We start from the raw sequence: 26742 nt of genomic DNA, 5'->3' as shown, positions 1-26742 counted from the left end.
CCGACAAAGAAGTTAGGCAATGTGCCCTTTAGTTGGCAAAAGCGACTCTAGATTAAGTCCTATCCATCGCTCAGTCTTTTGAAATTTCTTGCGCCACTGGAGCGCAAATAGAGGCATGGGTCGACGCCGGGGAAATACTACCTCTGTGCGATGTTGACGAAGCGTGTGGCGTGTCCCCGCTGGTCGATGTGGCCGCAGTACGCTCCCAAACCCAGCCTCGGCCTAACCGTAAACTAACCTCTAAGAAACTGCAGCAAAACCCATGGCAACTTCCTTCATGTCCGCGGTGTTTTACAAAACATTCACGAGAATATTGTCCACAACGTTGGGCCGTGTGTCACAAATGCAATAAAAAAGGGTAATGTGTCGTCCGTTTGCAAATCCGACCACATACATGATGTTCATGAACATGACACTGATTCTGATTCTGTGTTGTCTGTCAATTGTACTTCTTTCCTTTCAGGGAAGTTATTCCTCACTGTCCAAATACTTGACTGAGATGTTCGCATGCAGGTGGATACTGGTTCTGCTGCCACTATCATCAATTCTCAGACGTACCTTCAGTTGGGTTCTCCAATTCTGTCACCTGTCACTAGGCAATTACAGACTTATAATAAACAGAAGATTTCTCTCTTGGGACAATTTGATGCTGAGGTATCTTACAAATCTGTCATTCGCACTGTTCCCATATTTGTGGTCAACCATAGTAATGCGGAGAATCTTTTTGGTTTCGATGCCTTTCGTGCTTTTGGGTTCTCCATAGATGACTCTGTCAATATCGTCTCTGATGCTATTCCTTATGCTCAATTGGATTCCATGTTGATGACATTTTTGTCCCTTTTTTCTCCTGGGTTAGGCCGTGCAAACGACTTTGAAGCTCATATCATGCACAAACCCATTGCTCGGCCTACATTTTTTCGGGCTCGGCCCATTCCTGTGGCCCTTTGTGATCAGGTCAAATGGGAGCTGGATCGTCTCGCTGCTTCAGGGGTCTTGCTTCCTGTCACTTCCAGTGAGTGGTCCACTCCCGTCATTGTCGTTGCTAAGCCAAATGGTGATATTCGTCTCTGTGGCGATTTCAAAGCCACTGTAAATGCTCAATGCCTTATCGACACTTACCCTATGCCTCGACCTGAAGAATTGTTCACTAAACTTGCTGGAGGCCAGTATTTTTCTAAACTTGACCTGTCAGAAGCTTATCATCAACTTCCTCTCAACGCTGCTTCCCAGCAGTTTCTGGTCCTTAACACGCCTTTCAGCCTCTATCAATACCAATGATTGCCATTTGGGGTTGCCAGCGCCCCCGCTCTCTTTCAGCACTTCTTGGAACAATTATTGCTCACTGTCCCTGGGTGTATAAATTACCAGGACGACATTGTTGTCAATAGCTCCACCACTGACAAACATCTTCAAAATCTCCGCACACTTTTTCATGTCTTACAGACTGCCGGTCGTAAGTGTAATCTTCAGAAATCAAAATTTTTTCAGGCATCTATCACGTACTTGGCGTTTCAACTCTCTCGGGATGGTATTCGTTTGCTTCAGCAAACTGTCGCAGCGATCGATGCCCTTCCTCGCCCTACATCTTTTAAGTAACTGCAGGCCTTCTTGGGGAAAATAGCATACTGTCACAAGTTTTTACCGTCTGCTGCTTCCGTGGCTCAGCCGCTGCATTGCCTGTTGCATAAAAACGTGCCTTTTTCACTGGTCCGCGTCATACGATGCGGCTCTCCAGAAATTGAAGACTATGCTGAAACAGGCCCCGTGCCTGGCTACTTATCAACATGGCCAACATTTTTTTCTTGCCATGGACGCCTCTCCATACGGGGTTGGTGCAGTCCTTGTGCACCATTTTTCTGACGGTTCTGAACAACCCATCGCTTATGCCTCCAAAACGCTCATGGATGCCCAACAAAAGTATTCTCAAATTCAAAAAGAAGCTTTGGTCATTATTTATGCTCTTCATAAGTTTAGTGTTTTTCTCTATGGATCCAAATTTCATCTCGTTACGTATCACAAACCACTTGTTTCCTTGTTTCATCCATCACATCGCCTCCAGCATTGGGCTCTTTACTTGTCTCGTTTCAATTATGAGATTCATTTCCGGCCAACGGCTCAACATGCGGAAGGCTGATGCACTGTCTCGCCTTCCCATGGGTCCTGATCTGGCATTCGATAAGGACAAACTTTTGTGTCTCCACCTGGATGTTGATGAGCAGCGGGTTGTGGATGGGTTCCTCATCACCAGGGACCGGCTGGCGGCTGCTACGGGTTCTGACTCTACCCTCTCCCGGGTTTTATGCTGTATTCAGAAGGGTTGGCCAGATCGTCCATCCGCTAAGACTTCTGATCCATTGTGGAACTACTACGCTTTGCGTTACTGCCTCACAGTTAGGGATGGTGTTATCCTCCTTTCCACCAAAACTGCTTCGCCGCATGTTGTGGTACCTGCGCCTTTGCGTGCTTCAGTCTTGCGCCTCCTTCACCAAGGGCACTGGGGTGTCTCTTGCACAAAATCTCTGGTGTGCCGTCATGTGTACTGGCCCAGCATCGACTCTGAAAACGCACACACGGTCGCTGACTGCGGTCCTTGTGTGTCACAGGCCGCCGCCCTGAAGTCATCTTTGTCACCATGGCCTTCACCTGAGAAGCCCTGGGAGCGTATTCAGGCTGACTTTGCAGGACCTTTTTTAGGTACTTATTGGCTTCTCGTTATTGATGCCTACTCCAACTTTCCTTTCATTGTCCGTTTCACGTCACCTACCACCGTGGCAACCACCAATGCTCTAGCTCGCATTTTCTCTTTGGAAGGCCTTCCCTCTACTCTTGTTACTGATAATGGTCTGCAATTTGACTCTTCCGATTTTGCGGATTTTTGTGCCTGTCACGGCATTATGCATGTCATGGCCCTTCCGTTCCATCCACAGGCAGAGGATGAATGACTGGTCCGCACATTTAAGGCTCAGATAAGGAAACTCCTGACTTCTTCTGCTGCTGATGATGCGCTTCTACAATTTCTGGCTTCTTACCGTTTCACCCCCATGGGCGACCACAGACCGGCTGAGCTCTTACATGGCCAACAGCCCTGCACGCTACTTCGTCTTCTGCGGCCTTCCATCTCACGGCCGCGGGTGCCTTCGCTTGGCCGGTTCACCGCCGATGACCTTGTATGGGTATGGGGATATGGCAGACGGCCAAATTGGAGTCCTGGCCACATCTTACGACACCATGGCCAGCGCCTGTATGAAATCCAGATGGGCACGGGTGTTGCAGTGCGTCATTCGGACCAGCTTCGGCCTCGTGTGCCAGAAACACCTGTTCCGGATGCCGCTACACCACCTTCTGCTCTACCTGATGCTCAGGATACTGGAATCTCTCATTACTCACAATGCATCCTCTCACCATCATATCGGTGCCAGCACAAGAACTGACAGCACCTGGAGACGTGCCCATGCAGGAACCAGATGACCATCATCTGTCGGAGCAACTCTACTCGCCTCCTTCTCCTATGGATTCGGACACATCGCCCATGTCTCCTGTTATAACAACCGGACTTGCCGCAACGGGCAGGTTGGTGCACGGGGCCCCAGCAGATTCGACCCCCACGTCTCCTGTCATCTCGACCCGTTATCATCGGAGACACTTCCGTCCGCACGGGAAGGAAGCCTCCTCCTCGAGACTTTACGGCCAGTCAAACAACACCTATGGACGTTAGCAATCTCCAGGCCACCTCCATCAAGACCTGTGCAAAAACTTAAAAGGGGGAAAAGTGTTGTGACTCGCTGATCTTTCAAAGTGTTGCCGCGCAGTTACGCGTGTCCTCTTCATGCGGCTCTGTCTGCTAGCCATGCAGCAGCAACGCCACTTAAGCGGCCAGCCAGCCAGCGGGCGCTAGACTCAGACATGATTTGACTGTTAAAGTGTACACACGTCTTACTCTGTTTACTTGATCTGTGACTTCCATGTATTGTGTCCTCCCCAAAATATATTTGTTCAACTTTAAGTTATAACAATCCTTTTTCTAATATTGTTGATATTCCAACATGGAGTTTCCATTGTTTGATTTTGCCTAATTGTTTTACTTCCATCCCACAACACTGTGTTATTTTCCTTTGTTACTATCTCTAAAGCGTTACATTTCTCAGTGTCTATTATTTCTCTTCCTTCATAAGTTTTTTCACCGCCTTCCAAACTGCACATGCTCCGACTTCCGAATCTCACTGTATCAGTGATCTTGCCTGCACACAACATATATCTACGTGACTGTGTAGATTGTTGGTGCAACATCTCATGACCCAATTTCTTCCCTCCAATAATTAAAATTATTACTATTGACCATAATTCCTTCCTCCTCCTCACATTTTCGAGCTTGATATCCCATACTTTCCTGTGACAAACAAACTCCTACATTTTTATTTGTATTTTGCATATATTTGTTTGTTTGTGCATACTTTCACATATTTGTGTGTATTATCAAGTATTTGTGAGTATTTTTACGTATTTGTGTGAATTTTTATGTTTTTGTGTGTTTTTTGTCTATTTGTACCTTGTTTTTTGCATGCCTCTACGTATTTTTGTGGGTCTTTTTCTGTAATCCAGTTCCACTCAGAACCACTCAACGCCTCAATTTGCCCATTTGCTATGTCATTTGCCATTTCCCCAATGTCATCCCTGCCACAATGAATCCTGTTCCATCTTTCTGCATCAATTTAGATAATTATTCCTTTTCCTGGTTAAAATCCAGTCCCACATTCTGCTCCTTAAATGCTAATTACTAACAATGGCCTAACCATAAAAATTTCTTTCTCTGGATGCCAACCCTCCTTTCACAATGACCTTCACCTTTTGAGATTCCCCCAGTCCCTGTCCCCCACAGACCTAACCTGGTATTGCAAAAACACACTTCCATGCCATATGCATCCCAGAACCACCTCTGTTCCCTCAGCAAGCAATCCCTACTACATACATCACATCTCTGAAACTGAATCTCTTGCTCTCCAGCACCTGGAAGAGCATTCCAGACACCATTTCCATAAGATAACCAACCTGCTGACATCCTACTGTCACCTTGGGGCACCCCTATCCAACCCCTATCCTATCCACAGTGCTCCATCTCATCAATCCCTATAGAACCCAGACCCCGGCTAGCACCCTTTTCAAGAATCGGAATCAGAATTTTATTGTCTCATGATGTACAAGCAAAAACCATTGATTTTAAAGTGCAAAAGACTTGTCAATATAACTACCTGAGATTCATACAATGTGCCAAACACACAACAAAAACAATATTAATTTACAAAAATCATTACAAATTTGTTTCATTACTCTTCGTCATCATTTAGAAATTCCACGAGTGAATGATAACATTTTTGCACTAGGATGACACATAACCATATCTTCCGTAAAACAAGCTCCATACTGTGAAAGTTTTCCATTTTTAATTTGTTATTAATTTCGATAGCCACATATTGAGGAGTCTGTGAGCAGAGTTTTAGTCTATGAGACAGCAAAGTAAAATTATCTTTGTTTCTTTTGTCACACATATGTTGGAAATTCTAGCATTTGTAGACTTAGAGAAAGCTTTTGACAATGTTAACTGGAATACTCTCTTTCAAATTCTGAAGGTGGCAGGGGTAAAATACAGGGCGCGAAAGGCTATTTACAAATTGTACAGAAACCAGATGGCAGTTATAAGAGTCAAGGGACATGAAAGAGAAGCAGTGGTTGGGAAGGGAGTGAGACAGGGTTGTAGCCTTTCCCCGATGTTATTCAATCTGTATATTGAGCAAGCAATGAAGGAAACAAAAGAAAAATTCGGAGTAGATATTAAAATCCACGGAGAAGAAATAAAAACTTTGAGGTTTGCCGATGACATTGTAATTCTGTCAGAGACAGCAAAGGACTTGGAAGAGCAGTTGAACGGAATGGATAGTGTCTTGAAGGGAGGATATAAGATGAACATCAACAAAAGCAAATCTAGGATAATGGAATGTAGTCGAATTAAGTCGGGTGATGCTGATGGAATTAGATTAGGAAATGAAACACTTAAAGTAGTAAAGGAGTTTTGCTATCTGGGGAGCAAAATAAGTGATGATGGTCGAAGTAGAGAGGATATAAAATTTAGACTGGCAATGGCAAGGAAAGCGTTTCTGAAGAAGAGAAATTTGTTAACATCGAGTATAGATTTAAGTGTCAGGAAGTCGTTTCTGAAAGTATTTGTATGGAGTGTAGCCATGTATGGACGTGAAACATGGACGATAAATAGTTTGGACAAGAAGAGAATAGAAGCTTTCAAAATGTGGTGCTACAGAAGAATGCTGAAGGTTAGATGGGTAGATCACATAACTAATGAGGAGATACTGAATAGGATTGGGGAGAAGAGAAGTTTGTGGCACAACTTGACTAGAAGAAGGGATCAGTTGGTAGGACATGTTCTGAGGCATCAAGGGATCACTAATTTAGTATTGGAGAGCAGCGTGGAGGGTAAAAATCGTATAGGGAGACCAAGAGATGAACGCACTAAGCAGATTTAGAAGGATGTAGGTTGCAGTATGTACTGGGAGATGAAGAAGCTTGCACACGATACAGTAGTATGGAGAGCTGCATCAAACCAGTCTCAGGACTGAAGACCACAACAACAACAACATGTTGGAAATGGTTTTAAACAGATAATTCTGGATTAACACAGATAAAGGCAAACAGTTTATAAACGTAAATACATGGAAGTGTTAAAATTTTTAGATCCCATTTTTAGATCAGAATAACTTTTTAAGCTTAATATTACACATATTTCTAATAACAGGTTTTTGAAGTAATAATATTCTATTTACAACATATGGCTTCCCCCAAAAGATTATTCCAATCTTATGATGGTTCAAAATAACTGCAGTAAACAACTTTCCTAGTGTCAGTATCACCTGCATAGGACAATACTGTCATTGCAAATGCAAGACTGTTTGCCAGGTAACTTGTATACTCCTATTTCTATTCTGTAGAAGAATTTCTATTACTGTAATGTGTTAAAGATGGTGAGTGAATGTAAAATGACTCTTTCTGCAACATTACAATCTGCTGTGCAAAATACTCCCTGGAATAACTAGCTAACCATGAATTTTTTTTTTTTTAAATATCTCCAAAAATTTTCAAGATTCTGCTTCCCTTAATTCCTGATTTTTATCTGGAAGTCACTTGAATTTGATTGTTCAGTTTTAAACTGTGTGAGGTGGGTTTTTTCATGTTTAGTTTTAATCCATTTACATCAAACCAATGTTCTAAACTATTTAGGGTGTCAAAGACACTTTGGAGAATTTCTTCTATGATCTCACTTGCAATGAGTACAAATGTGTTGTTCACAAATAAAACTGAGTATGATGTTATATTTTGCAGTTAATTATTTACATAAAATAAAACAAGAGTGGGTCCAAGATGGAACCTTGTGGGATGCCTGTGAAATAATTTTTCATTCTGAGAAACAATTTCATGTACCTGATGTTTGGTTTGCCTTTGCTTTCTATGTGTTAAATATGATTTTAACCTCAGCAAAGGACTACCATTTATTACAGATCTTACTAATTTATGTGACAGTAGAGAGTGGTTTACACAGTCAAAAGCCTTCATAAGATCATAGAAAAATCCTGTGTCTGCCCCTGTAAGCTGAGCGATCAGAAAGATGGAATGCCACAACATGAGGCCTGGGTTCAATTCCCAGCTGGGGCAGGAGATTTTCTCCACTCAGGGACTTGGTGTTGTGTTGTCCTCATCATCATTTCATCTCCATCTCTGATACTCAAGTTGCCCAATGTGGCGTCAAATGCAATACATACTTGCCCTCGGGGTCATTATCCTGAAGGAAGTCATTCACAAGATGTGTTTGACAGGGGCATGCATTGTCATCCATGAATACGAATGCCTCGCCAATATGCTGCAGATATGTTTGCACTATCGGTCAGAAGATAGCATTCACGTATTGTATAGCTGTTATGGCATCTTCTGTGACCACCAGCGGCCTACATTGGCCCCACATAATGCTACCCCAAATCATCAGGAAACCTCCACCTTGCTGCACTCGCTGGACAATGTGTTTAAGGAAACTTCCTGGCAGATTAAAACTGTGTGCTGGACCAAGACTTGAACTAGGGACCTTGGCTTTCACGAGCAAGTGCTCTACCAACTAAGCTACCCAAGAACAACTCACGCCCCGTCCTCACAGCTTTACTTCTGCCAGTACCTCGTCTCCTACCTTCCAAACTTTACAGAAGCTCTCCTGCAAACCTTGCAGAACTAGCACTCCTGAATGAAAGGATACTGCGGAGAAATGACTTCAGCCTGGGGGATGTTTCCAGAATGATATTTTCTCTCTGCAGCAGAGTGTGCACTGATATGACACTTCCTGGCAGATTAAAACTGTGTGCCGGACCGAAACTCAAACTCTGGACCTTCTGTAAAGTTTGGAAGGTAGGAGATGAGGTACTGGCAGAAGTAAGGCTGTGAGGATGGGGCGTGAGTTACGCTTGGGTAGCACAGTTGGTAGAGCACTTGCCCATGAAAGGCAAAGGTCCTGAGTTCGAGTCTCAGCCTGGCACACAGTTTTAATCCGCCAGGAGCTTTCATATCAGTGCACACTCTGCTGCAGAGTGAAAATCTCATTCTGCAATGTGTCTAAGGTGTTCAGCCTGATCGGGTTGCCTCCAAACAGGTCTCCGATGATTGTCTGGTTGAAGGCATATGTGACACTCATTGGTGAAGAGAATGTGATGCCAGTCCTGAGCGGTCCATTCGGCATGTTGTCGGGCCCATCTGTACCGCACTACATGATGTTGTGGTTGCAAAGATGACTTCACCATGGACATCAGGAGTGAAGTTGTGCATCATGCAGCCTATTGTGCACAATTTGAGTTGTAACATGAAATCCTGTGGCTGCAGAAAAAGCATTATTCAACATTGCTGTCAGGGTTCCTCCGAGACATAATTCATAGGTAGTGGTCATCGAATGCAGTAGTAGCCCTAGGGCAGCTTGAGCAAGGCATGTCATCGACAGTTCCTCTCTCTCTGTATCTCCTCCATGTCTGAACAACATCGCTTTGGTTCACTCTGAGATGTCTGGACACTTCCCTTGTTGAGAGCCCTTCCTGTCACAAAGTAACAATGTGTACATGATCAAACTACAGTATTGACTGTCTAGGCATGGTTGAACTACAGACAACACAAGTCGTGTACCTCCGTCCTGGTGGTATGACTGGAACTGACCGGCTGTTGGACCCCCTCCGTCTAATAGGTGCTGCTCATGCATGGTTGTTTACATCTTTGGGTGGGTTTAGTGACATCTCTGAACAGTCAAAGGGATACAATATCCACACTCAATGTCTATCTTCAGGAGTTCTGGAAACCGGGGTGATGCATAACTTTTTTTATATATATGTTTAGTTATTTAGTCTAAATTCGTTTTGTGTTTCAGTTAATTATGTAACTTTTTTTGGTACTTGATACTTTTATACCATCAGTTATCCATCTGAGTCTGTTTGTCTTTTCTTACAGGAGACTCTGGGGCAAAATATTCCATTAAAAACTTGCAAAAATCTCTCAAGAAGTCCGTAATAATTTTTAGAAATTTTAGTACAATGATTCACTGGCCAGTTTACTTCTTTAAGCCAACAATAAAACAAGTTTATATTGTCCTTACTGAAGCGTTATTTGATACACGAGTTTCTAATGTCTGGTTCATTTACTTTTGGTACCTCCAAAAACAGTGCAGAATGATCCAAAATACCCAAATCAACACAAAATTTTTAGGTATCATCAAATGAATAATTTGTCAGCATATTATCTACACATGTTGTTATCAACTTGCCCATACCCTCAAAATTCCCTAACTGCATTCTAAATCCAGAGCCTAAACAATCCCAGAACACTACCGTTAACCTTTCTGCCAAAATCCTCAGCTCAACAGAGACCTCACTTTAGCCCTGCACCCACATTTAACAATGCTGGACTTGTTATAGACCTACACTCCTTCTCCTGATCCTGCAATGGAATCACTTCTTTGCCACCAATCACTCCAAAGTAAGACAGCCTAATTACAACACTGAACCCTGCCTCTCCCAGTTCATACCACCATCCAACTATGACCCTCCCTCCTTGCCACACAACCACCCCTGGTTCCCTTCCAGGAATTCCTTACCTCAAGCTTCGGCTCACCAAATATCCCCAGGTCCCTTTCTAAGAATACCAATGCTTCAGAAGAGGAAAGGACAGGGCTGGGTGTCATATTGTAGCTGGTTATTGTGTCCCTACAGAAAGGGTTTTGGCCCTCATTGATAAACAGCTCCAACCAACTGCCTGTAATCTAGCCTCCCATGTCAAAGACACCAACCCCTTCCTTCACTTCCTCAGTCTCCACCCCTTTACCTCCTGGTTCCCTACTGGTCACTGTTGATCCGCTTCCTTATACACCAACATCACTCAAGGCCATGCAGTGGCGGATACAGAAAAACCTCAAGGAGGGGGTGCTGAAGATATCTTGAGCTACCTTTACTTTTACTGTAATAAAAAATAATCAAGTTACATGTAAAGTCTAAGAAAGTTTTATTTAAACTGATTATACACGTATACAAGACAATGTTATTTTATAATATAAAAGAGTTCCAATTGTGGTTCTCTTCCTTAAATGATGAATTCTATGCACCTATTCTTCCTGGCAAATTGGTTAATTACATCGTCAATAGGACAATCACCTTCAAAAGAGCTAAGCCATTAAGTCAATCCTCCTTCATTGTCTACCTCAGCCATGTCTTTGTATGCTGCAATGTTGAAAAACTTCTTTCTACAGTAGCAATAGATGCAGGTAGACAAGCAAGTATTTTGTACAGCATGTGCAAAGTAGGATAGTCAGATCTAGGACAAACAGACAACACTTGCACAACAGAATCATGATCATTAAGAGCATTTATGCTCATTTGTTTGTATTGAAGAATCACTCCCATTAGTATCTTTTTGATCACAAAGAGTGATCCTTCTTCAAAGAACGGTAGTTCAGTTAAGCACTGGTTCAATTTATGTGCCAGATTATTACCGTCATGTTTCAGTAGTTGTGAGGGCAAAAGTATGTTGAATTTTAAATGATACATATTTTCTTCAGGAATACATTCTCTCATGTCAGTCATAACATGGCCCAGTGTTGGAATAAAAACAGTTCTTTTCCAGTATGCCATAGCATCACCATTATGATCGCAATTTTCCCTGTATCTTTGTCTACCTGCAAGACGAGGAACACTCATCTCCATGTCTAACTCTTCCATAACTGCCTTCACCTCTTCAACACACCTCTTCAACAATACAAGCAAAGTGGCTATCAGCATTAGCTCTCATGCTGTCGTACACCTTGAACGTCGAATCTAATTTTGCTTTTGCCATCATGATGTCCAGGCTAGGGCCTTGTAAGATTTTACTGACTGGATATGTTATGCTCATAATGTCACTCAGTGTAAACAGAGTGATAATACACTCGCAATTAAAGAGAGCTCGAAGGAAAATATTGGTTTTGACAGCTGTTGTTCTATCCTTCCAACACTGTATTTCTTTAAGAACTTTGCAAACTGTTCCAAGATCAGCTGCAAATTGAATAACAATATCATGCCACTCAACCCATCTTGTTTGACAATGTGACTGCTGTGAGTGTTTTAGGTGACTCTTCAATGTTGCGCAGTGCCTGCTACACACTTTAAAGAACAGTACTACTTCTTCAATGGTACCCAGTGAGTTTCTCACACTTGTAACTTTGCAACTGCGAGAGGCAGTGAGGTTGAGCTGAAGACTTTGTCACAGAGCCACTTGCGTGTTGAAAGCTTTCTTTTTTATTGTAGCTTCAGCTCCTTTCACTTCTGACATATTAACTGAGCAATCATCACAGCCTGTACCCGCACAGTTCTCCAGTGACAGAGAAAGGCTTTCCATTCTCCTTAGAATCATAGTACCTAATACTTCACCATTAATGCTATGCTCTTCATCTTGACTCTCTTGAGGTTCATCATCAATGTTTCGACTACAATCATTGTCCTTATGCATGTTAACGAAACCCAAAAATCATTCGTGTAATTTGCCTTAATCATCACCATATCTTGTAGCTAAACTCAATTGGGTGATGTGCTCTATGTCTGTAATCTCATTAAAGATTATGCTGTAACAACGAGAACCTTTGATTTCCTCCAGTATTCTCAATAATATCACTGTTTCACAGCATGAAATAAGTTTGTTACATGTTGCTTTACTTATGTAAGTGACATTCACTTTAGTGGTCTCAAGATGATTTTGTAGTTGCAAGTCTACAGCATCAATTCTAAATCTTAGAAGTGCTCTAAAGTTTCCCTCATTACTCACTATACTTTCATGATCATTTTCGTTTTCTAATAGAATACCACCATTTCTATGCCCCTGCAGAGGAATATTTTGCTTTCCATGAAATATGATTGTTTTTATTATAGTTACAAGACGGTCTCTGTTTTCTGTAATGCTTCCATTCTCTGTCTTGACAATTGATTTATGACCTCAAGTTTATTGTTGTTTCATGTCACCAAAAATAATTTTGCATCTGTTGATGCTTCAACATGGTACTTGAGCTGAGAGTGGGTCTCAAAGTCACCATCTTTACCAGTAAATTTGACAAACTTTATTAGTGGTTCAGTTACAAGTTTATTGGCGATATTGGATTTCTTTCCTCCAACCATTTTATTATTCACAAAAATTGAACAGTTAATGAAAAGAAGTCTCTTTTCAAATTGTGAGAACACCACCCATGGATACTGTTCAAAGTGATTATCATGCACTTGTCTGCATTCAACCCGTCCCCTCTTATTGTGCATAGAATTAGGAAAGATATAACCTTTTTTGAGTTTCCTTGGAGCTGTGAGAAGCTTGTGTTTTATATCATCACTAATATTTACTGATACCAATATATCCAAACAATCGCCAATATCTGTGGGATTAAAGGAATCAGTCGATGAACATTGTTGTGGAAGTTTCGACGAAGTGCTGGGCTCTGCCTGTACATCTGGTGGTGTTTTTGAGGCTGAATGGTGAATGGAATCTTCAGATGTTTTTAATTTTCTTTTTCTTATTACACAATGATCCATTTTATTATATTGTTATGATGCAGGTAAATTAGATGCCAATTGTTCTTGAAGAAGCACTTTATTCACACTGGAAAATGCAACACCAGTACACTTAGCACGAAAACACTCACAGTCACACTCTGTGTATTTCTAATATCACTGAGCACAACACTGACTCAAGTCTGTGGTAATAGCCAATAATTGCAGTTCACTTTTTATCACGTCGAAGTTAATGCGATGATTGTAGCTTTCAAACTGGCTACCTGGCAGCGACTCTGCTTCCCTAATATATGTGGCTCAGTTGTTTTGAGAACATTCACTGCCAGAATGTTCACTTCCAGACTTTTATAGAGTGTGAACAAATACCTACTGTGAAAGCGACAAGCCAATATGTACCTTACAATGTATAATATAAGGGCGAGTTTCCAGTGATGATGTTATCCAGCAATTTGTGTGTGTGGAAATTTTATTGCTAAGAAATTACTATGAATTACTATTATTAATACTTCACAATCATCTGGCCACTCTCTCTCTTGACTAATCTTCAAACTTACACTTGCTACAACTAAGACTTTTTACTTATTCATTCTTCAGTCTTACTATTTGTGCTCTGAATGTAAACTGTCTTCTATTTGGCAAATAGTCCATATTTATAATGCTTTGTATCGAAGGTTCTCTGTACAACAAAACAGTAGAATATTCCCAACTTTTCTCGAACAAATGCCAGACAGAATAACATATCGAGATCATTAGAATGGCCGCGACTTTTCTCGTGGGTGTGTTAGCTGTCTATATGTCAGACAGAAACATACAAAATATGACGACGTGGATGCATGTGCTACATAGAAAAGTACAACTGCTCGATAACTGAATTCAGCCAAGTCGACTGACAAAAGAAACATACGAATAGTGTGCAGGCTGACTGACGGAGGCAGCGCGGGTGGCAATGTGGTTGTCCTGGCAAGGGGGAGGGCGGGGGGGCGGGGGGGGGGGGGGGGTTGCACATCCCATGCACCCCCGCACCCCCCTATATGTATCTGCCAATCTGCCATTGTGCCCATAACGCAGCTGAACACTGCCTTTCCCAATGTCCATCAGGCTCCAAACCCACTACTTCATTCCTCAGTAACCTAATTAACTTCATCTTAACACATAACTACTTCTCGTTTGAAGGGACGGTATACAAACAAACTCATTGCACAGCCAAGGGCATCCACATGGCACCCTCTTATGCCAACCTTTCTATGGGCAATCTAGAGGAAACCTTCCCAGCCTCCCAAAACCCCAAACCCCCTGGTCTGGTTTAGGTTCATTGATGATATCTTTATGATCCAGACTAAGGGCCAAGGTCCCCTATCCTCATTTTTTCACAACCCCAACACCATCTCTCACTAAGTGAGGTGGTGCAGTGGTCAGCACACAGGACTTGGAAAGGACGATGGCTCAAACCAGTGTCCGGCCATCCTGACTTAGGTTTCCCGTGATTTTCCTGAATCACTTCAGGTGAATGCCATAATGGTTCCTTTGAAAGGGCACAGCTGACTTCCTTCCCCATCCTTCCCTAATCCCCTGGGACTCATGACCTCGCTGTTCAGTCCCCTCCTCTAAATTAACCAACCAACAGCTTCCCTCTCATCAGTTTCACTAGGTCCTTCTCAACCCAGTGTGCCACTTTCCTAGGTATTGACCTCCTATTTTCTGATGGCTTCATCCACACTTCTGTCCACATTAAACCCACCAGCCACCAACAGTACCTGAAGTTTGACTGTTGCCATACCTTCCACACCAAAAAGTCCCTCCCATACAGCCTTGCCACCCAGGGATGTTGTATCTGTCATGACAAAAACACACTTTTCCAGTATGCTGAATGTCTCACCAAGACCTTCACAGACAGGCATTATCTCCCAGACCTAGTCTGCAGAAAAATTTCCCATGCCTTTTCCCAACACACATCCAATCCTGCAACCACCTTCAAGTAACAGCTACAAAAGAGTGCCACTCTGTCACCAAATACCACCCTGGACTGGAACAACTGAGTCACAGTCTTCATCAGGGCTTTGATTATCTATCATCATGCCCTGAAATGAGGGATATACTACCCAAGATCCTTCCCACCCCTCTTAAAGTGGTATTCCATCACCCACCCAACTTCCACAACATCCTAGTCCATTCCTACGGCACCCCAGTGCCCATTCCTTACCACATGAATCATATCCTTGTGGAGGACCCAGGTGAAAGACCTGCCCAATCTACCCATCCCAAACTTCCTATTCCAGTCTTGTCATAGGCTTATCCTAACCGAGCGAGGTGGCGCAGTGGTTAGCACACTGGACTCGCATTCGGGAGGACGACGGTTCAATCCCGTCTCCAGCCGTCCTGATTTAGGTTTTCTGTGATTTCCCTAAATCGTTTCAGGCAAATGCCGGGATGGTTCCTTTGAAAGGGCACAGCCGATTTCCTTCCCAATCCTTCCCTCACCCGAGCTTGCGCTCCATCTCTAATGACCTCGTTGTCGACGGGACGTTAAACACTAACCACCACCACTACCACCACCGCTTATCCTACCCTATCAAGGTCAGGTCACCTGCGAAAACAGCATGTTGTATACCAGCTCTGCTGCAATCATTGCACAGCTTTTTATATTGGTATGACTACCAACCAGCAGTCTACAAGGGTGAATGGCCACTGCCAAACAGTTGCAAAGGGCAAATAGAACCGCTGTGTTGCACAACATGATGCATCTGAACATAACATGCTTGATTCCAATGGCTGCTTCTCAACCCATGCAGTCTGGATCCACCCCTCCTCCACAAGCTTTTCAGAACCGTACAGATGGAAGTTTTCCTTTCAACATGTTCTCTGCTCCCAAAATTATCCCAGCATCAACCTATGGTAACCTATCATCCCAAAAGCCTCCACTCAACAGTTTTTACCTCCTCCCTCACTCTCACCCCCTTTATGTGCTGCCCTCTGCTAATATACTCATCCATCCTTTCCCCTTCCCTGCTCCTTCCTTCCCTGCTCCTCTCCTTTTCCACTCCCCATTGTCCCTCCTCCTCCCACACACACACTCACACTTCACCTCCAGACACTGTGCCTGGCAGTCTCTAGACCTGCACGCCCAGCCACAGTGCTCTTCTCTCCCTCCATCTGTACCCTGCTATCCTACCCCCTTCCCTGTCCCACTCCAGATTGCTATTCACATGACAGTCACATTCCAGCCAGAGCTGGTGGTGGTAGTGGTCATGTGTGTGTGTGAGGTATGCTTGCTTGTGTGAATGTTTGTATGGGTGTATTTTCTTTGCTGAAGAAGGCTTTGGCTGAAAGCTATAATGTGTAACAGTATTTTTGTTGTGCCTGTCTGCAACTCAACACGTTATCTTTGTTGTGAGTAGCAATCTATCCTTTTTCTATTATTGTTGATATTCCAAGCTGGAGTTTCCACTGTTTGGAGATTAAGTAAAACTGTGATGAACACATCACTACCACTACTGCACTGTTATCATTCTAATTATTATTTGGTCTTTAAATATGTCTGCTTGTGTCTGTATGTGTGGATGGATATGTGCGTGTGTGCGAGTGTATACCTGTCCTTTTTTCCCCCTAAGGTAAGTCTTTCCGCTCCCGGGATTGGAATGACTCCTTACCCTCTCCCTTAAAACCCACTTCCTTTCGTCTTCCCCTCTCCTTCCCTCTTTCCTGATGAGGCAACAGTTTGTTGCGAAAGCTTGAATTTTGTGTGTATGTTTGTGTTTGTTTGTGTGTCTATCGACCTGCCAGCGCTTTTGTTCGGTAAGTCACCTCATCTTTGTTTTTATATATAATTATTATTATTTATATTCTGTGTATTTATATTACATGTAATGACTTATTTTACATCCAAGTGATTTGTTTGCCCATGCAAGTCTAGGACATACATATAACATATAAAAATAATGAGTAAATCTATTCTAGTGAGCACACAAAGTCCAGATACAAGGACTATGTCAACTGGGTTTGATGGTTCTAACTCACCTACCCAGTAAGGAGTTCATTAATTTTTCTATCCTGTTCTAAAATATTTTAATAAGACAAAAGTAGCTGAAATTTTATTGTAACAAATTAAAAGTTGGGTGGGAGAAAAACAATTCTGGTGACTACAAGAAATTTGTATTACCCTACGATTATGCTGCTTCATTATTTTTTGAAATAGAATGTTGGTATAGTATACAATAAGTATAATACACCAATAAAACCTCATTCAAGGAATATTATAGCTTAATGGTGATACTTTAACATATTCCACTAGAGTTTTATTCTTCTGCATTCATTTTAGTTTTGATAATGGAAATGCGACAATTAAAACTATTTTTTCCTATTTTAAGAAATTTTAAACTTTTTGAAAACCATATTACATACAATAAATTGATGGTACTTGTGACAGAGACAGCATCCCCATTAGGTGCAATCACTGAAATATGTGCTGTCCCATGATCATCAGGCTGACTTAGCACAGCTCCATAATGTCCTGGGTCATTGTATGTTACAGAATCGCTTATTTGAGCACGTATACTTTCAGCATAACTTCTTGATGTTAAGTTTTTGACAATCTGTGAATACAGAAAAAGATGATTTGCAATGAAAATGTGCTCAGGATTGCAACAATGTGATACAAAAGTTTTAGCCAAGCACCAACCTCCAAAACATCTTCATTAAAATAAGGATCACCTAATTCTGTCCTTCTGCCATACCCATATTTGAAAGCTTCTGTGATACGCTGATATGTTGTTATTTCATCAGAAGCAGGTATATAACCATCCAAGATATTCAGTATAAATGCAAGCACAGGTCCTGATCCAGGTAGAGGCATTGTATACAATGTAACATTGCCACTCAACTTAGCAGAAACAGGAGGCTCCCAATGAATCCTAAGTAAAAAAAGAAGAAAGTGTTAGTATAGTAAATAAAAGACACTACTTAAATCACCCATTTTACTCCAAAGAGTAAAATGTTTAGAAAAATAAATTTTGCTAACAGTGGTTATTTTTTTATGGGGGCGGGGCGAGGGAATTATATGAAAACCATGAAGTTCGTATGCAGAACAGGAAAGACCAAAACTAAAGCTATTAAAGCTATAAAATTATAAAAAGATAAAACAAAACAGACAAAAATTAAGAAACTGAAAGCCAAACAAATCAAACTATAGGCTACATCAGTAACCAACCAATGGCAAAGGAGTGATTTCAGGTGAAGAAAGAAATCTGGTAACCAAGTGAATGAAGAAGTAGTGGGCTAACAGGAAACTGAAAATCCCCTTGAAAGCCATAAAATGTAAATAAATAATAAAAAGTTGATCTTGTGTTTTGTAATGTTATGATAGCTTATTGAAATTTTAAAGGTGAACATTTTTGTTTCTGTAGATTATGCTGCAAAGAAGGATCGGGTGGATGTAGGATGGGCCAACAAAATACTTTGGTTTAATCCTGACTGTCAAACAGATTCAATAATATTACATTGGTAGCTCTCAGACTGACTTATGGAGGTTTTCCTATTTTGTGACGAAAGAGAGGGATGAAAGAACAGTGTAGACATGATCTACATTAACTTCCCCATCCCTTGTCCTCTTATTCGAATTTTATTATTTTTGGTTACTCATTTAAACCACATCCTTCGCAGGCCAACTTATCACTTTTAAGTGACTTTGTGCTAAGGCTTTCTGTCCTGTCGAAGGCAGTAAGAAGGAATGCTGAGAGTGCCAAGTCCCGTCCTTGGTGATGCATACTCTTCATCTTTGCTGAGGGCCAAACTCCATGGACTTACTGGCCTCCAGCAATGCACAGCTGTTCTAGGTCTTCTCGTGCAGGATGGCTTTTAGGCCACATTTTCTGCCCAGGCAGTTATTAGATGTATGTATTCACAACTGGAATTTCAGCCTATTAAGCTCTTATCAAAAGACAGTTCACTGTGAAGTGCATCAGTCCATGATCATTCCTTGTAAGAGGACACTTTCTTTGTGACAACCTTGTTTATACATTTCTCATGCATAATAATAAAAGAATTTTTATCTTTAAGGACATGGCATGCACATCTTCCTATGCACATGGAATAGGTAAATGTGGTTCATATGAGTCAGCCTACTCTTAAAAAATCACATACCTCATAGTGGGCTGTCTCTTGACAATGACACAACATACTGAAGGTGCAATTGTGAATAAATACACTTAATATGTAAAGGAGCAATGCAAATTTGATAAGAGAAACAACTGATCACTATAAGAATACATTGGGTAGTCATTACATTTCACCAGTAAGGTGGCACAGTAATGGTACAAAGAAAGAAGACAAGAATCAGAATGACATATAGTTAATAATGGAAGTAATACTAGATGGAATGAAAAAGCAACTGAAGTACAAAAACAAACAGACACCCATGACTGATGTATTTCAATAGAAATCTTTAAACCTGAAGACAAGTAACAGAAAGCAAACTTTCAAAATGATATGCAGAATTCTTGCAGAGGAAGACATTGCCTAAAAATAAGAATGTTGTTGTAATTGTTCTGCTTGACAAGAAATGAAACAGGTAGGATTTCAAAACTATAGGCTTATCAGCCTTCTTCAGTAATGTGAAAGATACTTACTAAAATTATAATCTACCACATAGAAGAAAATATTGTATTTTAATTGAGAAAAGTAACAAGTTGTCTTTAGAAGTGTACATAGTACAATGGAATGTCTCTAAGTTGCAAATGAAATTATGGAATTGAGGAATGAATATAAATCATCACTTTTTCTAAAATAAGTTAATAATGAGAAAGCATTTGACTCAGTTTCTACATGGTATGTGCTGGCAAAATTTTAAAAACAAGAATTTTAGTGTAAAAATCTACTTTATTGTTTTGTCTCATCTTGTGATTGAGACAAGATACAACATGTAACATAATCTGAGCATAATTTCATTCCAGCAACCTATTTTAAAAGAGGCCCCCATAAAATGATGATAACGGTATAAATTAATTAGTTATAACAACATGTTTTTAAAGTATATTTATTTGTGTGTTGCATCCAATGTAAAGTAAGAAATGAGAAAAAGTACCAGTATTAAAATAAGAAGCAATGTTAGGTTACTCTTTAACACAGCTATTTCTACAATCACATAAATGTAAGAGCTGAGCAGTATAATAGTTATATTTATGAAGATCCAGGGAATCTATGGAGATTTAACCTTCATTTATGAAAGTTATGCAATATTTTTGCTCTAACTTTAGTTGAATAGCACACATTAACATACTCATAATTCCTTAGGTCATCCATTGTCATGATTCCTCCAAGATCTGTGACGTCCTTAATAAATTTCTCACCAAGAGAACCATTATAGAAAATATCTATACCATTTTCAGCAATCTGAATTAATGTTTCACCTAAAGTAGGTCGCTTCAGTATGTCACCCAGCTGCCACACACTTCCAGTTTCAGGATTGATCAAAAGTTCACTGCAAAATAATTTTCATAGTTTCATCATAGAAGAATATATTACGTACATTGTCTGTTCATTCCTGCTCCAAAGCATTAAGCACAATTTCTCCATTTATAAGCATATTAATTCATTATAGCAAAATGCAAGATAAGAAATATGTTATCTTATATTGCAAACAACTGCATGTCAACATGTAAATAATACAGTAATTACTTTTTACATTACAAAAATGAAAGCTTTCAAAATGGCAACAAGTAACAAAATAAACACAGACAAATGTTCAAACTCTGTGTTTTTATAGTTTAATAAATAAAGTCCCTCATTCCAGTTTTGCCCATCAAGCCCAATGATACAAAACAACCAGAAAATTAATAGCATCACAGGAAATATGTAAGTGAAATATAACATTAAGAATATCATAGGTTAACAAGATATTCTTTGAAACTTCCTGGCAGATTAAAACTGTGTGCCGGACCAAGTCTCGAACTCGGGACTCGGGACACCGAGTTCAAGTCTCGGTCCGGCACACAGTTTTAATCTGCCAGGAAGTTCCATATCAGTGCACACTCCACTGCAGAGTGAAAATCTCATTCTGGAAAGATATTCTTTATTTTAATTTGCAATTTTGGTCCATAGCAGCTTACAGGTGGCTACGAAATAGTTCTTCCTTAGCTGCTAGACTACTGATGAGGAAATTAGTTTACATTCAACTCAGGTTAAGTTAATAAAGTGAGTATTCAACAAAAAATAACTTCCTTTGAAGTTCACAGAAAGTTATGATGTGCCTCAGTGAAATGTGTATTTGATCTTCATATTTACAAAATCATCAAACAAGTAAAAACAATGAATATTTTAACAGAAAATCACGTATGAAAAACAATTTTGTGAGTCAGTACAAATACCAGACAAGTGAAGAGTTGAGCAGCTCAGCTTTTGCACTATAATCTCGCATCATTTATTCATTAGTGTGATCCTATTTTAAGGAGAACCATCAGGAACATGGGAGAAGTCAATTTGTGTGTTAACAAAGAGAAACATCTGCCACAAAACGCATTGATAATTATGTATTATTAATCCACTAGATATTATTTATGCACACTGATGCTGAACTTGTGTAGTAGAATTAACACAAAAGCCACAACTTTGAAAAACACTACCACTGTCTTGGGTATAACAACTAGCTGCTGTTTATATCTCACTTACTGTATAATAATTACATGGTCACATTGATTTTTATCGTTCAACAACTGTTATTTAATAATATAAGACTTGAGTTCAGTTTACAATAAGAATTGCTATTTACAACACAGCAGGAAGCTACAGTCCTTAAATTGATGTAATCAGATAGCTTCGAGCAAAGTGGAAAGATTTTTTAATTTTTCTAGTACATAGGTATTCCTCAAACAATGGAAAATCCAGGATGGAATGTAACAATACGAGAGAAGGAAAGTTGCTACTCACCATATAGCGGAGATGCTAAGCCGCGATAGGCACAATAAAAAGATTCACACAGACATAGCTTTCGGCCATTAAGGCCTTTGTCAACAGTAGACACACATACACACACGCACACACACACTCATGCAAGTGCAACTTGCACACACATCTGCAGTCTCAGAGAGCTGAAACTTCAGTCCATGATCATTCCTTGTAAGAGGACACTTTCCTTGTGACAACCATGTTTATATATTCCTCATGCATAATAATACAGGAATATGCAAATGCTGTGTTGGTGTGAATCTTTTTATTGTGCCTATCGCAGCTCAGCATCTCCGCTATATGGTGAGTAGCAAAGCAACTTTTGTTCTCTCGTATTGTTACATATGTATTCCTAATATATACACTGACAGAAAAAAATCAGAACACCAAACAATAATTAATGGAGAAGAGTGAAATTTTAGGAATACATTTATCTAGGTAACATATTTAAATGATTAACATTGCAATTTCACAGGTTAATGTACACATGAGGTAAGCCATCTCATTCTGGATGAGATAAGCCATTGCAGATGTGAAATGCTGGTACATTAATAACCAGCGTAACTGCCTGAATGTTGAGTGCAAGCATGCAAACGCACATACGTTGTGTCATAGAGGTGCCAGATGTCTGCCTGAGGGATGGAGTTCCATGCCTGTTGCATACGGTCAGTCAATTCAGGGATGGTTACTTCTGTTTATGGATGACGCTGGAGTTGCCATCAGATGACATCCCATATGTGCTCTATTGGAGACAGATCTGGTGATCAAGCACGCAATGGCAACATGTCAACACTTTGTAGAGCATGTTGGGTTATAACAGCAGTGATTGGGAAAGCATTATCCTGTTAGAAAATACCCCCTGGAATGCTGTTCATGAATGGCAACACAACAGGCCAAATCACCAGACTGACATGTTGTTGTTGTTGTTGTTGTTGTGGTCTTCAGTCCTGAGACTGGTTTGATGCAGCTCTCCATGCTACTCTATCCTGTGCAAGAAATTGTCCATTCCATTCAACTGCTCTTCCAAGTCCTTTGCTGTCTCTGACAGAATTACAATGTCATCGGCGAACCTCAAAGTTTTTATTTCTTCTCCATGAATTTTAATACCTACTCCAAATTTTTCTTTTGTTTCCTTTACTGCTTGCTCAATATACAGATTGAACAACATCGGGAAGAGGCTACAACCCTGTCTTACTCCCTTCCCAACCACTGCTTCACTTTCGTGTCCCTCGACTCTTATAACTGCCATCTGGTTTCTGTACAAATTGTAAATAGCCTTTCGCTCCCTGTATTTTACCCCTGCCACCTTTAGAATTTGAAAGAGAGTATTCCAGTCAACATTGTCAAAAGCTTTCTCTAAGTCTACAAATGCTAGAAACGTAGGTTTGCCTTTCCTTAATCTTTCTTCTAAGATAAGTCGTAAGGTCAGTATTGCCTCACGTGTTCCAGTGTTTCTACAGAATCCAAACTGATCTTCCCCGAGGTTGGCTTCTACTAGTTTTTCCATTCGTCTGTAAAGAATTCGTGTTAGTATTTTGCAGCTGTGACTTATTAAGCTGATAGTTCGGTAATTTTCACATCTGTCTTTGGGATTGGAATTATTATATTCTTCTTGAAGTCTGAGGGTATTTCGCCTGTTTCATACATCTTGCTCACCAGATGGTAGAGTTTTCTCAGGACTGGCTCTCCCACGGCCGTCAGTAGTTCCAATGGAATATTGTCTACTCCGGGGGCCTTGTTTCGGCTCAGGTCTTTCAGTGCTCTGTCAAACTCTTCACGCAGTATCATATCTCCCATTTCATCTTCATCTACATCCTCTTCCATTTCCATAATATTGTCCTCAAGTACATCGCCCTTGTATAGACCCTCTATATACTCCTTCCACCTTTCTGCTTTCCCTTCTTTGCTTAGAACTGGGTTTCCATCTGAGCTCTTGATATTTATAAAAGTCGTTCTCTTATAAAGCTGCATGCCCTCGGGAAAAATTACGGCTGTAGTTTCCCCTTGCTTTCAGCCGTTCGCAGTACCAGCACAGCAAGGCTGACATACAAATTCATAATCAAGGTGCACAAACTGCAGTGGTTTGGGGTCTGTGGAAAGCACACTGCAGGGCATCTGGCTTGGAGCTGTCTTTAAAATAACCAGTTTTTAATAGTTCGTTACGTCACTGCAGCGCCAATTGTTACTCAAATTGCTGCTGCAGATTCAGTATGATGCAACAGAGCGATACGCTGAACACTAGGGTCTTCCCTCTTGGTAGTGTCAAGTGGTCATCCAGAGCCAGTCTTCTTGTAACCTTACATTCTTGTAACCACTGCTGCCATCAATCATGTACAGTGGTTACATTCCTGCCAAATCTTTCTGCAGTATCGCAAAAGGAACATCCAGGTTCTCGTAGACCTATTACATGACCTCACTCAAACTCAGTGAGGTGCTCATAATGCCTTCTTTGCTGCCTTAAAGGTGTTCTTGACTTACATGAACTCATCACACCCAATCTCAAAGGTTACTAATGCTCATGACCATTACAGCATGCATTTAAAGCAAACCTGATTTGTATCTTCATAGCAACAGTACTAGGACCAATCTTATGTGACTGATGCAGATTTTGAACAGACATCATCTTTCATATGTAGAAACACACCTACCAATTTTTTGTTTATGCCACACAACTTCTTTTCTTGAGTGTTGCAATTTTTTTTACCATCAGTGTATGTGACTGGACCTTGTTAAAGCTCTTTACGTTAGAATACAGACCCCCCATTGTAAACCATAAATACGCATAAACCATAGACAAAGAGGCAAAAATTAAATTTAAATTATTTTATGTATTATATTATGTTTGCATAAATTGTAGCTCATGTGGAACTTACTTTTTCTCTTTCAAGATACACCACTGAGGACTAAATTTACTGAAACCTAAGTGTATGTATTCGGAGATCACTGAATAGGTTTTTTACGGAATATATTGAAAGCTACCACATAGTTACTTATATTGAGTTCGTGCAGTAGTAGTAGTAGTAGTAGTAGTAGTGCTGGTGGTAGCAGCATTCGTACATGGATCACTTTTACAAGGGTGTTTGTCACGTTGCGGCATCAAAATTTCAGAATAAAAAATATAATTAATATATATAGACATTTACATACTAAAAGGTCTGTTTTGGCAAGTATAGTAAAAGTACCTGGGTATGAGGTTATAGCAGGAAGCCCAACAGAATTTTCTTGAAGTAATTTTTTAGCAAAAACATGTAATACCAAAATCAGTACGGACAGATGAGGACTGGAGCCTCCATCCTCCCGAACAGAAGTACACCCTGTTAAAATAACACTATCCCCTTCAACAACCTGGACTTTCCATTGTTTGGCAATTCTTTTCAATTTGACCCTAGTGCACAGTTCCAGTTTTCTTGTACATTTTAGCGAAAAAGTTAGTGCTACTCTATTCATTCACTTCTTAACACCAGTCACTGCATACACTACACACACAATGCACGCATTATTTCATTACGCAAAAAGCTACTGGTACCACTTCACTGTTATTTATTTCTAGGGTTCCCATATTATTTTCAGCTAAACTCAGGGCTTTTTAAAATAACTCAGGACAAATGAAGAAAAATCAGGACACAATAGAATTACCATCAATATAGGCTTAACAGTAATTTATTTTCATGCAGTCTTTCATACCAATGCAGAAATCCATATACAATTTTGACACAAATATAAACACAAATTTCACACATTTTGCATTGAGGATGATGGTACAGATCCCACAGGCATTTGAGCAGTAATTTTTAGTGGTGTGTATTTTATCCAAAAGTTTATTTTCATTTAGTATCACATTGTAAAAACCCTTACAACAGTGGCTAACAAATATGATTTTTAAGACTGTCAGAGTTTTTCCTGTTTCTGAACTTGGCTGACATGCACTTGCAGAGTTTACAGCTCTTCTGTTGCATCCTACTGTTGGTAGTTCATTATAGTTGGTGATAACCATTCAGGTCATAGTATGCAGTTGCCAATAAGAATAGCTCAGTCTTATAATCTTTGTTGTCACAAATATTTGGTTGTTCTTTTTCCAGTGAGTGAAACTACCAACAGTAAAATTTATAACTTTGGCTCTGACAGATATTTATCTTTTTTCCCCAACTATATCACAGTTTCTGAGGTGGTGGTTAGGGTGCAGATGTGTATGAATGGACATGTGGTCAGCACACCGCTCTCCTGGCCATTGTGCAGAGTTTCCAAATGATGGATCTGCTGCTTCTCAGTCAAGTAGCTCCTCAATCGACATCATGAGGCTGAGTTCACCCTGTACCAGTCCTCCTTTCAAAGAAAAATCCTTGGCAGTACCAGGAATTGAACCTGGGTCCTCTGCACAGCAGTCATCTACACTAACCACTCAGTTACTGAGGTGACAGGTTAGATCTAACAGCACAGCTTAAATTGCAGCAAGTGGAACAAAATACCAGTTCATGTCATTTACAGAGCATAGGAAATTACAAATGAGAAATCCAACTAATAACTTGTGTTCACTTCCTGTCACTCGTTGTGTGAAACATTACCAGTAGCAGCATGCAATGAAAAAATCCACAGACACTCTGAGTGCACTTTTACTCCTGCCAAACAGTTGCACAGGTGTAATGGATACACTGCTTCATTGTATTAATATCATTGACCAATGGATCACGGACAGATTTTTCTTATG

At 40.5% G+C, this 26742-nt stretch overlaps 1 protein-coding gene across 3 annotated transcripts in view; it reads right to left on the bottom strand.

Annotated features, from left to right (window-relative positions):
• LOC126418986 (scoloptoxin SSD14-like) overlaps nucleotides 1–26742 on the bottom strand; it is a 187713-nt gene that overhangs the window by 88536 nt on the left and 72435 nt on the right. For all 3 annotated transcript variants that reach the window (XM_050086043.1, XM_050086036.1, XM_050086051.1), the window contains 3 exons: nucleotides 20374–20574; nucleotides 17779–18010; nucleotides 17502–17692 (listed from right to left, as the gene is read on the bottom strand). In XM_050086043.1, the coding sequence (XP_049942000.1) occupies nucleotides 17502–17692; nucleotides 17779–18010; nucleotides 20374–20574 (624 nt within the window). The remainder of the gene's footprint in view (nucleotides 1–17501; nucleotides 17693–17778; nucleotides 18011–20373; nucleotides 20575–26742) is intronic.

This window comes from Schistocerca serialis, chromosome 1 (assembly GCF_023864345.2).
Source record: "Schistocerca serialis cubense isolate TAMUIC-IGC-003099 chromosome 1, iqSchSeri2.2, whole genome shotgun sequence".
Lineage (NCBI taxonomy): Eukaryota > Metazoa > Arthropoda > Insecta > Orthoptera > Acrididae > Schistocerca > Schistocerca serialis.
Note: the sequence above shows the minus strand (reverse complement) of the source record. Positions and strands in the feature narration are given on the sequence as shown.